The sequence below is a fragment of the Rhincodon typus genome, chromosome 6, assembly GCF_021869965.1.
Source record: "Rhincodon typus isolate 14 chromosome 6, sRhiTyp1.1, whole genome shotgun sequence".
Lineage (NCBI taxonomy): Eukaryota > Metazoa > Chordata > Chondrichthyes > Orectolobiformes > Rhincodontidae > Rhincodon > Rhincodon typus.
This window is the reverse complement of record NC_063337.1, coordinates 57,364,044-57,376,914: the sequence shown is the minus strand read 5'-3', so window position 1 is coordinate 57,376,914 and position 12,871 is coordinate 57,364,044. Positions and strand designations below refer to the sequence as shown.

The window sequence follows — 12,871 nt, the reverse complement described above, 5'->3', positions numbered from 1 at the left end:
TGGGCGTTAAGGAAGGCAAGAGCGCAGAGGCAGTCATTGGCAGCTTGCCATCATTACAGGACTATTAAGGGAAAAACTAACATTTACTGTTTCAATTATAGTGTAAAGCTAACATTGAGGAAAGTAATTCCTTAAGTAATTACATTAAAGTTTGCAGTCTGAAGATCTTAGTGTAATTTGAGACCATGGAGAAATAAAATTGCAGTAATGGCCTTTAAGACAGTGTGCTTACTCAGGAATATATGTTTGACCTAATCTGAAGCTAGCTTTTGCTGCTGCAAATTTGCTGTCCAGATATATAGTTCTGTCATTGTTCCTGCTGCCAGTGTCACTTTAAACAATCAGAGATCCTTCCAGTTTTTGACTGCTCAGATATCTACTCTGATGGATAGGAACATTTCTTCAGATATTTCTGGGCCTGGGAAATTAATAGTGGAGAATGAAGAGATGGCAGATGAATTGGACAAATATTTTGCTTTGGTCTTCACTAGACGGGATACAAATAACATCCTGAAAATAGCGGTAAATCAAGAATTGGAAGGGAGGGAGGAAATCAAGAAAATTACAGGGAAGTAGTATTGAGTAAGTTGTTGGAACGGCAAGTTGGCACGTCCTATGGTCCAGTTGGATTTCATCCTAGGATCTAGAATGAAGTAACTAGTGAGATAGTTGATGTGTTGGTTTTAATTTTCCGAAACTCATTAGATACAGAGAAGGTTCCTTTAATTTGGAAAATTGTTAATGTAACTCATTTATTTAAAAAGGAAGGGAGACAGGAAGCAGGAAACTACAGGCCAGTGAGCTTAATCTTTATCATAGGGAAAAATGTTAAAAGCTATTATTCAAGATATTATAACAAAAAACTTGGATAAGTTCAAGGCAGTCAGGCAGAGCCAACGTGGTTTTGTCAAAATGTTTAACTGATTAATTGAAGTTTTTTGAAGATGCAACTCGTGTGGTGGATAGAGGGGACCAGTGGATGTATATATTTAGATTTTCACTGGGCATTTCAAAAGGAGCCACATCGAATGTTGCGATGGAAAATAAAAGTTCATGATGTTGGGGGTAACATATTGGCACAGATTGAAGATTGTATGGCTAACATGAAGCAGAGTCCCTTTCAAGCTTGCAAGATGTAACAAATGATGTGCCACAGGAATCAGTGTTAGGGCCTCAACACTTTACAATTTATATAAATGATTTAGATGAAGGGTCCAGCTAAATTTGCTGAAGACACAAAGATAGGTAGGGAAATAAGTCGTAAAGAGGATATAAACAGCCCACAAAGGGATGTAGATAGGTTAATCTTAAATGAGTGGCAAATGGAGTATAATGTCAGAAAATGTGAATTTGTCCATTTTGGCAGAAAGATTAAAAAATCATATTACCTAAATGGTGAGAGGTTTCAGAGCTTTGAGATGCAGAGAGATCTGTGGGCTGTAGTGCATAAATAACAGGTTAGTGTGCAGGTATCGCAAGTAATCAGGAAAACTAATCAAATCTTTGTGTTTTATTGCAAGGGGAATTAAATGTAAGAGTAGGAATGTTCTCCTTCGGATGTTTCAACATATGGGAGAGTCTAGAACCAGGTTTAAAAGTTTAAAAACAAGTGGTCGCCCACTTAAGGCAGAGATAAGGAAAAATATTTTCTCTGAGAGCGTTGTGAGTCTTTGGAATTTCCTTCCTCAAAAAGCAAAGGATCTTTAAATAATTTAAAGCATTGATAGATAGATAGATTGTCAATTAACTAGGGGATGAAAGATTATCGGGGATACACAGTAATGCAGAATTGAGGTTAAAATAGGGCAACCACGAAAAAATTGCATGGCAGAGCCATCTTGAAAGGCCAAATTGACCTACTGTTATTACATGCTCGTATGAATGTGCTCCTCCTGACTACTGCAGCTAATTGGATACCAATTCCAAAGGTGCGGCTGGATGCCACAAAATTCAGCGAGCACGCCGAATACCAGAAGGGCTGGGTAGCCAATCTGCATAGAATTCATCAAAAATTAAGATGGTAATATTCCCCATTCTTGTGTTGAAGCTTGTTCAAAATTCCAAAAAATAGTAATAGAGTTGTGTAATAATGCTGGAAATAGTTAACCTGCAAGTTATCTACGCACGGCTAACCAAAGAATGTTCAATAAATCTCTACTTCCTTTTGCTACATCTACCTCAAAATCATATATTATGGACTGAATCTTACCAGAACATGGTATCCATTTTTGTGAGTTTCGTGGAGGGCTTCTCTCAGTGTGGCCTCATGTATTTTCTCACATTACTGTCCCGAACTTGTTTCATTACGTATGCACCATGCACACATGGCATCCCACTTGTTGTATTCTCCCAATTGCCACAGGCTGAAGTACCAACCAATGCTGGGACATCCTGGGATCTCTTGCACTGGTGCCAACTTTGAAGCCCAGATACGCACCAAGTCAAGCACTGGCAGTCCAAAATTGTCCTTCACCATGCAGGTAGTGGGAGAGCAACCACAAACAAATGCTTCTTAGGACACACAGGTGACACAGTACTTGCTTCTTTGCACACTCTTACATCTATAGCTGTTTTAGAACCAAGCCACTCAACTTACCCATCTTTAGCCTAATGCTATATTATGACCTCTATCTTCTGGTCCTAGGCTTTCCCACAAGGGAAAACAACCTTTCCACATTTACTCTGTCAAATCCCCTCAGAATCTTGTACGTTTTAATAAGGTCAGCTCACATTCTTCTAAATTCCAATGAGTACAGTCCCAATCTACTTAATGTCTCTTCATAAAACAGTCCCTCCACTTCTGGTATCAGTCTAGTAAATCTTCTCTGGACTGCCTCCAATGCCAGCATATCTTTTCTTAGATAAGGGCCCGAACTGTTCACATTATTGGTACTGTAGTCTGACTAATGCCTTGTATAGTTTTAGCAAAACCTCCCTACTTTTATACTTCAATCCCTTCGAAATAAATACCAACATTCCATTTGTTTCCCTATTACCCTGCCAAACCCCAATGCAATTTAACTTTCATTGAGTTTTGAGTCCAGGACTGATTATGGCCCAGCGCCCTGCTTCTATGGACAGCCCTTACTGATCAGTGCCTAGACTCCAGACTGAATTGTGTACAGTTCCCCAACTGACATACTGCAAATTCCCTCAATGTTTACACTGGGCCTCCAGGACTAACCATGGCCCATTCAATGGACTGTTGCAATAAGGACCCTTAACTGTGACTGCCCAAAGCAGGTTTACTGACCATGCCCAAGCCCCTTTATTGAGGTTGGATGGTGCCCTTAACTTACTTTACAGGAACTCCCAATCAACAGTGGCCCCTTGACTGATGATTACTACCCTTAGATGAAGGGCTGGTGGAGCAAGCAGTGGACTGGAATTGTCAGGTTACTAGTCTGATTTTGAATTCAGGAATTTTCACCATCTAATTTCTGTCCAATGTGTAGGAGAATGGGAAACTACATGAAAAGGAGGTAAGATTATTTAATGAAAGAAGCAAAGAAAATAGGAACAGGAATAGGCCATTTGGCCCTTCAAGCCTGCTGCACCGTTCAATATGATCATGGCTTATCATCCATCATAGTACCGTTCCCATTTTCACACTATACCCTTTGACCCATTTATCCCTAAGAATTATATCAAAACCATTTCAAAAACATTCACTCTTTTGGCCTCAAACACATGCTTTGGCAAAGAATTCCATAGGCTCACCACTCTCTGGGTGAATAAATTTCTCTTCATCTCTGTCCTAAATGACCTACCCCATTTCTTTAGACTGTGACCCTGGTTCTGGCCTCCATTATCATTTCCTATGTCTACCCTGTCCAGGCCTTTTAGAATTTTATAGGTTTCTATTGGATACCCCTCATTCATCTAAACTCCAGTGAATATAGTACTAACCAATCCAGTCTCTCTTCATACGTCAGTCCTGCCATCCCTGGAATCAGTCTGGTAAACCTTAGCTGCACTCCCCTATTGATTAGAATGTCCTTCCTCAGATAAGGAGCCCAAAACTGCATACAATGCTCCAGGTGTGGTCTCACAAGGCTCTGTACAATTGCAGCAAGACATCTCTGCTCCTGTACTCAAATCTTTTCTCTGCGAAGGTGAACATACCAGTTACCTTCTTCACAGCCAGCTGCACCTGCTTGCACATCTTCAGCAAATGCTGTACAAAGACACTCAGGTCTTATTGAATCTCCTCCTTTCCCAATCTAACACCACTCAGATAATAAACCACCTTCCTGTTTTTGCTACCAAAGTGGATAACCTCACATTTATCCACATTATAATTCACCTTCCATGCATTTGCCTACTTATTAAACTTAATACAAATCACACAAATTCTTCTCTGCATCCTCATTGCATTTCAACACCCAACCCAGCTTTGTGCCCCATGTTAATATGAGATGCTAATATATGCTCATGAATGCAAATAAGCTCTTGCTGCTCACTAGTGAAAATCTTATTCAACATTTGTTTGGAAGCTCCCGATGTCAAGAAGCTTCTTGCCAGACATCTCACCCAATTTTCCCAACTTCCTCGCCACAGCCCACATCATTCAGGGTCTGGGAAGATTCTATCCAATAAATTGTACCATCCATAGACTAGATTATTCGTCATCTGAAACTTAGGTGACTTCTGAACCACATTGTCTGAAAAGTAATAATATATTTAGAGTTACACAAATTAAAATAACCTCAAGTGAAGAATAGTGTACTGCTGAGTACTATTTCAAAGAGAGGATTGGATGCAGATATACACAAACCGGTGTTATTTCTTAATTCATATCTAACAAATGTAATGCCACCATAAAGTTACAAAAATGCTCAAGATTATATTAATAACCTATCTCAGGCAGAAATATAATTAAAGTGTATTACAGAATTGCAGTGTCAGCATACTTCATTTCATTACAATGAACAAAGATATGTTCAATATTCAAGGTAACTATACAATTTAGCAAGATTATTTTACAGTTGAATTCAGCATGTTCTGATAGGCTGCCAACTTTGAACAATAAAACCATCCATTGGTGATCTGAGCGCAAGTATACAACTTCATACTCCCAGAGTTGATAGTATAGAGTTTGAAGATCTTACAGTATCCATCAATTGAGGTTGGTTTGATTTGGAATTTCTGAATTCATCTCTGGGGCTCCTGGGATCAATTGTCCTTTTCTCATTGCGATGTAATTAAGGTTGTATGTATATACTTCTGAATTGTAATATGCTTACAATTTATCTCTCTGTTTTCAAGAGACTTAAGCTGTTGCACAATTGTGTGATACACTTTATATGTTTTCAAGACAAGTAGAGGAATTCTCCCAGTGTCCTCACTAATATTTATCCTAAAGCCAACGTCAATACAAACATATGTGGTTATTATAGGCTTTTTTTGGGACCTTGTTTTAAGCAAACTGTTTCCCATATTAATCTAGTGATTGCATTTTAAAAGTACTTAATCAGTCATAAAATATTTTGGGAAGATATGAGCTCTGTAAGGCAGTACATGAAATGCCAAGCTGTTTTTCTTGCACCTATCAGTGTTTTTCAAAAACCAAAAGCTAAAGCCAAACATTGCTAGAAAAATAAGGCACCTAATCAATGTTGAGCAGCAATAATCAAAATTTAGCGCTTTATCAGGTTGATAACATTTCTCTTGAACTTTAAGAGACATGAGTTTGTGGAATGCATTAATTGGCATATTGCAATGTAATGTGCTGGAAAACTAGAAGGGTGCACTTTATTATGGTAAATGTGTATGCCATTGCAATTAACGCATATTGACAAAAATGGCAATTTAATATACAGAATGGAACTTATTCATTCAAACTCCAGGAGACACCCCAGGGACTGATAGATAACTACACATTATCTTGACCTGCACAGCAACTTGGCAGGGGATTCAAACAGAATTAACAATGTTAAGAAAATAATTGATTAGACAATAGCAAATCAACCCTTAATCGGAAGAGAACCAGGGAGAACAACAGCTATATACGCTTCTGAAAGAGCCAAACTAGGTAGTAGTCCTAAGGGTGAATGCTCTGACTTTGTCAATGCGTCATAACTTCCTAGAAATTTAGGCATGTAAAGCACATCATTTCCCACCCATTTTTACTTGATTAAGCAAGTGAGGAACTAAATTATATCCTATTTAGGTATGGTTAGTTAATAAATCATTTCTGGAGAGAAGAAAAGATATGGCCTAAGTATTAAGTAAAGTTTATACTTTTTTTGCTGTTTATAAGTCAAGTTCATGTAAACTTCGTATTTTACTCGAAGGCACTCTATGTTTTAAACGAGTAACTTAAAATATGTAATGGGCCTAGTGTACTAGGTTGTGGTTGTTTTGAGAATGAATTTGTTTTAGGCATCAACAGTTATTATGGAGTCACACATAATTTTTGTAGAAGTCAGAAGTCACATGACACCAGGTTATAGTCCAACAGGTTTATTTGAAATCACAGGCTTTCAGAGTGTAGCCTGTTCGTCAGACCAAATGAGAGAGAAGCATACAGGCACAGAATTTATAGGCAGAGAGATCAAAAGATCACACAACTGGTGTGAGTGGAGTGTCGAATCATAAGTCCCTGGAGGTGATCAAAATTGTCAGATGGTGTGAGTAAAGTGTCAACAGCTGAATAAAAAGTGAAGGAATGACCTATAATCTGATTAAATGAGGCAGAGAGCTAATTACAAAATATAAAAAATAAGGTGGTGCTGGAGACAATCCAAATGACTGGAATAACATGATAGGTATAAGAGTCACATGTCAAGGGTCTAACCAGAGTAATAAATAATGCAAAACTGTACAGGCTAATTAAGGTGGAGAGATCATAACAATTTATCAGGGTGATGTTGTTAAACACTACAGTAAGTAAAATTTTACAGATACAGGATGGTCTGGTGGGGTCACATGTAGCACAACATGAACCTAAGATCATGGTTGAAGTCATCTTCATGGGTATGGAACTTGATTATCAGTTTTTGCTTGGCTATTCTGCGTTGTTGTGTGTCTCAAAGGCTGCATTGGAGATCGCTTACCCGAAGATTGGAGGCTGAATGTTCTTGACTGCTGAATTATTCCCCAACTGAGAGGGAACATTCCTGTCTGGCGATTGTTGTGTGGTGTCCATTCATCCATTGTCATAGCATCTGCATGGTTTCACCAATCTATCTATATGAGATAGATAACATTGGCCAAGTCATGTGAGTATCTGCCATGTACGTGGTGGGTGCGTTCCCACATGTGATGGTAGTGTCCATATCCATGATCTGACATGACTTGCAGAGGTTGCCATGGCAGGCTTGTGTGTTGTTGTGGTTGATGTTGTCCTGAAGGTTGGGTAATTTGCTGTGAACGATGGTCTATTTATGGTTTGGTGGTTGTTTGAAGGCAAGAAGTGGAGGCATAGGGATGATCTTGGCAAGATGCTCATCGTCATCGATGACATGTTGACGGCTGCAAAGATCATGGCGTAGTCTCTTTGCTCCAGGGCACACTTCAGCGGTCAAGGATGTTCAGCTTCCGATCTTTCGGTAAGCTTCCTTCAAGGCGGCATTCGAGATAAGTAACAATGTAGAAACGAGCAGAAGCTGATAACTAAGTTCCGTATGTTCACCGGCCAGACTTCAATAACCTACATTGTCTCTGTTGAGTAATGGTTCAATTTTAAAATGCCCATCATTGTTTTCTAGTCCCTCCATGGCCTTACTCATTTCTTTGTAATCCCCTACAAACTCTCAACCTCAAAAATATGTTAACCTGTCTAATTCTCATCTCTTGAGCATCTTTTTTAAAAAATCAACCTATCATTAGTGGCCCTGCCTTGGTTCTAAGCTGTGGAATTCCCTGGCCTCTCTTCCCACTTTCTGCTTTAAGACTTGACTCACAAACTTATTCCTTCTTGACCAAATTTTTGGTCCTGATCACATCACCTTATGTTGTACAGTGACGTGTTTTATTTTATTTCACTGTGCTCCTTAGAATGGATTATTTTTATTACATAAATAAAAATTGCTGTTGAGGATCCATGATCGAATGCATAAACTATGGATTTAATGAATATATGTAGTAAATGTACAAGGTATGATTAGTAAATTTGTGGATGATACAAAATTAGGAGGTATCGTTGAAAGCAAAGAAGGCTATCAAAAATTACAGAGGGATCTTGATCAGATGAGGAAGTGGGCTAAGGATTGGCAAATGCAGTTCAATGCAGATAAGTGTGAAGTGTTGCATTTTGGAAAGTCATACCAAGTTAGGACTTATACAGTAAATGGTAAAGTCCTGAGGAGTGTTGTGGAACAGAGGGACCTAGGATTACAAGTACATAATTCATTGAAAGCGGCCTCATTGGCCAGTGTGGTGAAGAAGGCATTTGGCATGCTGGCCTTCATCAGTTGAGGCATTGAGTATAGGAGTTGATACGTTATGTTATAGTTGTATAAGTCGTTGGTGAGGCCGCACTTGGGAATATTGTGTACAATTTTGGTCACCCTGTGAAAGGAAAGACATAGTTAAACTGGAAAGTATGCAAAGAAGATTTACAAGGAATTTGCCAGGACTAATAGGCCAGAGTTATAGGGAGAGTTTGCCCAAGATAGGATTTTATAGCTTGGAATGTAAGAGAATGAGAGGTGACCTTTTTGAGGCGTATATAATCATGAGGGGATGAATGCATATTGTGTTTTTCCCAGGGATGGAGAATTGAAAACTGGAGGGCCAAGGTTTAAGCTGAGAGGGGAAAAATTTAAGAAGGACCTGACGGCAACCTCTTCACACATTGAGTGGTGCATATTTGGAGTGGGTTGCTGGAGAAAGTGGTTGAGGCAGGTACAATAGCAACATTTAAAAAACATTTGGGTAGGTACATGGATGGGAATGGTTTAGAGGGTTATGGACCAAATGCAGCCAATTTGGAACTAGCTGAGTGGGCACCATGGTCAGCATAGAGCAGTTTGGGCCAAAGGGCCTGTTTCCATGTTGCATTACTCTATGGCTCCTTAACATCCCATAGAAGGCCTATGGTTGCGCAACGCTTCAAGATACGGGGCCTATGCAAACTCCTTAATTTGTCTAACATAAGGAAATAATTAAAATCTAAACAGACGTTGCAAACTCCTCCTTTGTCAAAGTTAAGTCCCTTAGGTTTCATGAAAAAGCTCAAAATAAAGTCGAAATGTAAAAACAGCAGCAGCCAGTTTGTGCGATGACTACCCTCAGACCGAAGACACTTTATAGGGTGACTTGAAGCGCGAGGGTGAGCGCGCCACCAGCTGTTAGGGAGGGCGCGTGCGGAGAAAACTACCGCCGGAATAAGGAGAGCTGAGCCGGGCCACTAACCGATGTAATCGTGCAGGCTCATCACAAGTGAACCTTGGCCCTCCAGCGGGGTACTAACAGCTGGCAGCAGTAGTCAGACATCCCGGACACTACATTGATCGGCTCTGCATCCTGGAGCAGCCGCTTTATGGTCAGGGTTGGAAATGAGTCAGTTTGCATAGTCTGGATTTGACCCCTCTCCCCATGTTCCTCATCTCTCTCTCTTTTATCGCAGATGAATGCGACGAGGAACATGAGCGCTTTGGCGTTTGCTCGGCGTCTCTTCGACAGAGAGACCTTCAGCACTCAGCCGCTCAGCCGGCTGACAGCAGTGGGAATCCGGAACGATTTGCGGCGGGAGAGAAGGAGCAGCAGCGGCCCAGGGCCAAGCCCCGACCACCAGCCTCACATCAAGAAACGGGGCTATGAGATCACTCGCAACCCCCACCTCAACAAGGTAAAAAGAGAGCAGGTCCCCCAGGGAGAAGCACTGGGAAGGGTGGGATGGGGTGGGATTCCTTCAGCAGCTTCCTACTCATTGTTCAGGCCGGGTCAAAGCAGCTCCAGCAGTAATCTCTGCTTCTAGACACTCAACAAAAACTGCTCATCACTTGAAAAGAAAACTGCAAAATGCTGGCCTCGCCGATTACATCGATTGATGTTTGAAACTTAACAAAGCTGTCCAGGCAATATTTAATACAAAATCTGCAGGAATGGGTCAGGGGTCCCAAGATCAGGAAAGTTGCACGCAGAGCGTTTTCCCAGGGAGTCGAGATGCAATTTCTTGTAGCAGTGTGAAAAAATGAAATGCGCTGGCCTGATCATTTAGTTTGCAAAAGCAGAAAACCATCCAGAGGTCTATGATTTACACCACTCGGAATATAACTCCAGTGTCCTGTTAATTTGAAACTGTTCGGGAGTTTATTTGACCTAAGCGCTGCGTAAAATAAAGCGGCTTTTAAAAAAAACCGGAAAAGGTGAAAACTTGAAGCAAAAGCAAAAAAATGCTGGAAACACTCAGCCCGTCAAGATAGAACAGATAAATGGGTGTTTCAGAAATGGACCTTTTTATCAGAATATTATGTTTTTGCTTCCTGACTTTTTTAAATGTATGCACTGCTTTATATGCTAACACTTAAACTTAACTTGCCAGAGATGACTCTCTTGTGTGAGCTCCCAATCCTCCATTGTAACTGCAGTCCTGATATGGAGGTGTGTCTTTTTTTTATATTTCAAAAATATACTTCATTCATAAAAAATCACATTGTATATATACATTGTCGCAAAAGCAGTTCGGTTCTGTACAGTTGCATATCAAGTAAACAAACAAAACATTGGACTTTGACTCTATCCAAAAAACCAAAGACCTCACACATATATTACTAATATTTACATATATTGAGGCACTAGGAGGGTCCATTAACTGAACAGACCCCCATTTACCTTCAGCAGGAAGACCTCAATGCACTTTCCCCACTGTGCCTTCCTTGGCAGCAGCTGTCCCAAGCTTTAGTGCCTCCCCTAGCACATAGTCCTGGACCTTGGAATGTGCCAGTCTGCACACTCTTTCCTTGTTAATGGCCTAATGTAGGTATAATTGCTAAATTGGATAGTGTAGCATGAATATATGCCAAACCCAGTCATCAGTTTACTGCAGGTGATATAATCATTGGGTCCTTATGTGTGTGCCTTTTAGCAGATACAGGAGAGATTTGTGGAATATTGCAGAATCAACCCTATAACCTACTTAATCACTTTCCTCTCTCTTTGCTTTCTCCAGACTTTTAATATGGCTTTTGTTTTCAAGCAATGCTGTCTCCCCTTTTCAAAATAACTGCTTAAATAATTTTATGCTGGAAAATTCCAATCACCATTTAAGTGTAGGAAAAAATAACTTTTATGGAGTTATTCTCAATTATTTTGTTTTTATAATGTTTTGCCAACAAAATACCGTAATGAAAACAAACTGTCTCCAGCGTCTAATTTTTCTATTCCTGAATACTTACCATAGTCTTGTATTGTTTACCTTAACACGGAATTGCCCCTCTCACAATGGATTGGTAAATAGTGTAGGTGTAATTTATCTGAAAGTCCCAACAAAGATTACATTAAAGGCAGTCAGGAGACTGGAAAAACATTGCAAGCCAGGCAGCATCTGGAGGAAAGAGCAGTCCTGAAGAAGGGTAGTACCCGAAACATTGACTCCTCTTTTCTCCAGATGCTGCCTGGCTTGCTGTGTTCTTCCAGCCTTCTGTTTGACTACCTGGATTCTAGCATCTGCAGTTTTTTTTTGTCTCTTACATAAAAGACAAAGTTATAGAGCAAATCAACTCTTCTGTATTGCTGCTTGGTCTCCTTATGGTTGCTGGACATGTCTTCCTGGTCCTTGACTCATTAGTACACTCATAATAACAATATTGTTGGGGGCAGAAGGAGACAATTCATGCCGTCATGTCTGTATTGGGTCTCTGAGCATTTTAGCTTTATGTCAAACTCGTTGCCTGTTCCCCGTAACCCTGCGCATTTTTCGTATTTTAAAAAATCATCCAAAGACCCTACAGATGCCCTCTTCTGTTGAATCTGCCTCTGTCACTTTTCCAGGCAGTGCCCTAAATGCTCACTGTGTGAAAATGTTTTTTTTTCATTTCACATTTGCTTTTTTTTGTCAAACATTTTAATACCGTATACTCTAGATCCATTTACAAAACTATTATTGTAAATGTCCTCTGAACTGTCTCTCTAATGCATTCATGTCGTTCCTGTGGCATGGCATCCAGACTGTGCACAGAACTCCAAGTGACATCTAAGCTGTGTCACCAGAAGTTCGACATAACCTCCCAGTCTTGAACTGTAATGGTTGTACGCATATGCACGCAGGACTCTGCTCCAGTACACCTTGGTTCTTCATGTTCTTTGTATCAAAATATAGCACTTCACAGTTCTCTGCATTGAATTTCGTCTGCCACTCCATCAGTGTGCCAATGTCCTTCCGAAACTCTGCACTGTCTTCCTCATAGTTTACAATTCTGTCAAGTTTTGTGAATGTGGCAAACTTTACAAGTGTCCTTTGCACACCAAGATCTTGGCTATTCATATAATCCGAAAAAGTAAGGATCCCTAAACTGATGACTGGGTCGATTTTGAATCCACGTTACTACTGTCCTTTTATTCAGTGACCTATCACTTTCATCATGAATGATATGTGGCACTGTATTGAACATTTTTTGGAAGTCTATTTACACCATATCAACAGCCTTCCCCTTGTCAACTCTCTCTATGTTACCTCTTTTAAAAAACTCCAGCAAGTTAGCTATACTCCATTTTCCCTTAAAAAATCCATGCTGACTGTTCTGAATCAATCCATATTTTCCATGTGACTATTAATTCTATTGTGATTAATTGTTTCCAGAAGTTTCTTCAACACTAGTTAAAGTGACTGGTCTTAAATCAGTAACAAAACATCCTTTTATTTTCCAGATAAAATTGCATTTAGATTGTCAAGGTCTGATTAGGGATAGTCAGCATAGATTTG

The 12,871-nt window shown here is 39.9% G+C and overlaps 1 protein-coding gene across 1 annotated transcript in view; it reads left to right on the top strand.

The window, feature by feature from the left end:
• The first annotated feature begins 9,209 nt into the window (after positions 1–9,209).
• The window catches only part of LOC109931073 (NADP-dependent malic enzyme-like), a 169,560-nt gene continuing 165,898 nt past the window's right edge, over positions 9,210–12,871 (top strand). The window contains exons 1-2 of the mRNA XM_048598202.1: positions 9,210–9,490; positions 9,575–9,796. Of these exons, the coding sequence (XP_048454159.1) occupies positions 9,488–9,490; positions 9,575–9,796 (225 nt within the window). The 5' untranslated portion in view covers positions 9,210–9,487. The remainder of the gene's footprint in view (positions 9,491–9,574; positions 9,797–12,871) is intronic.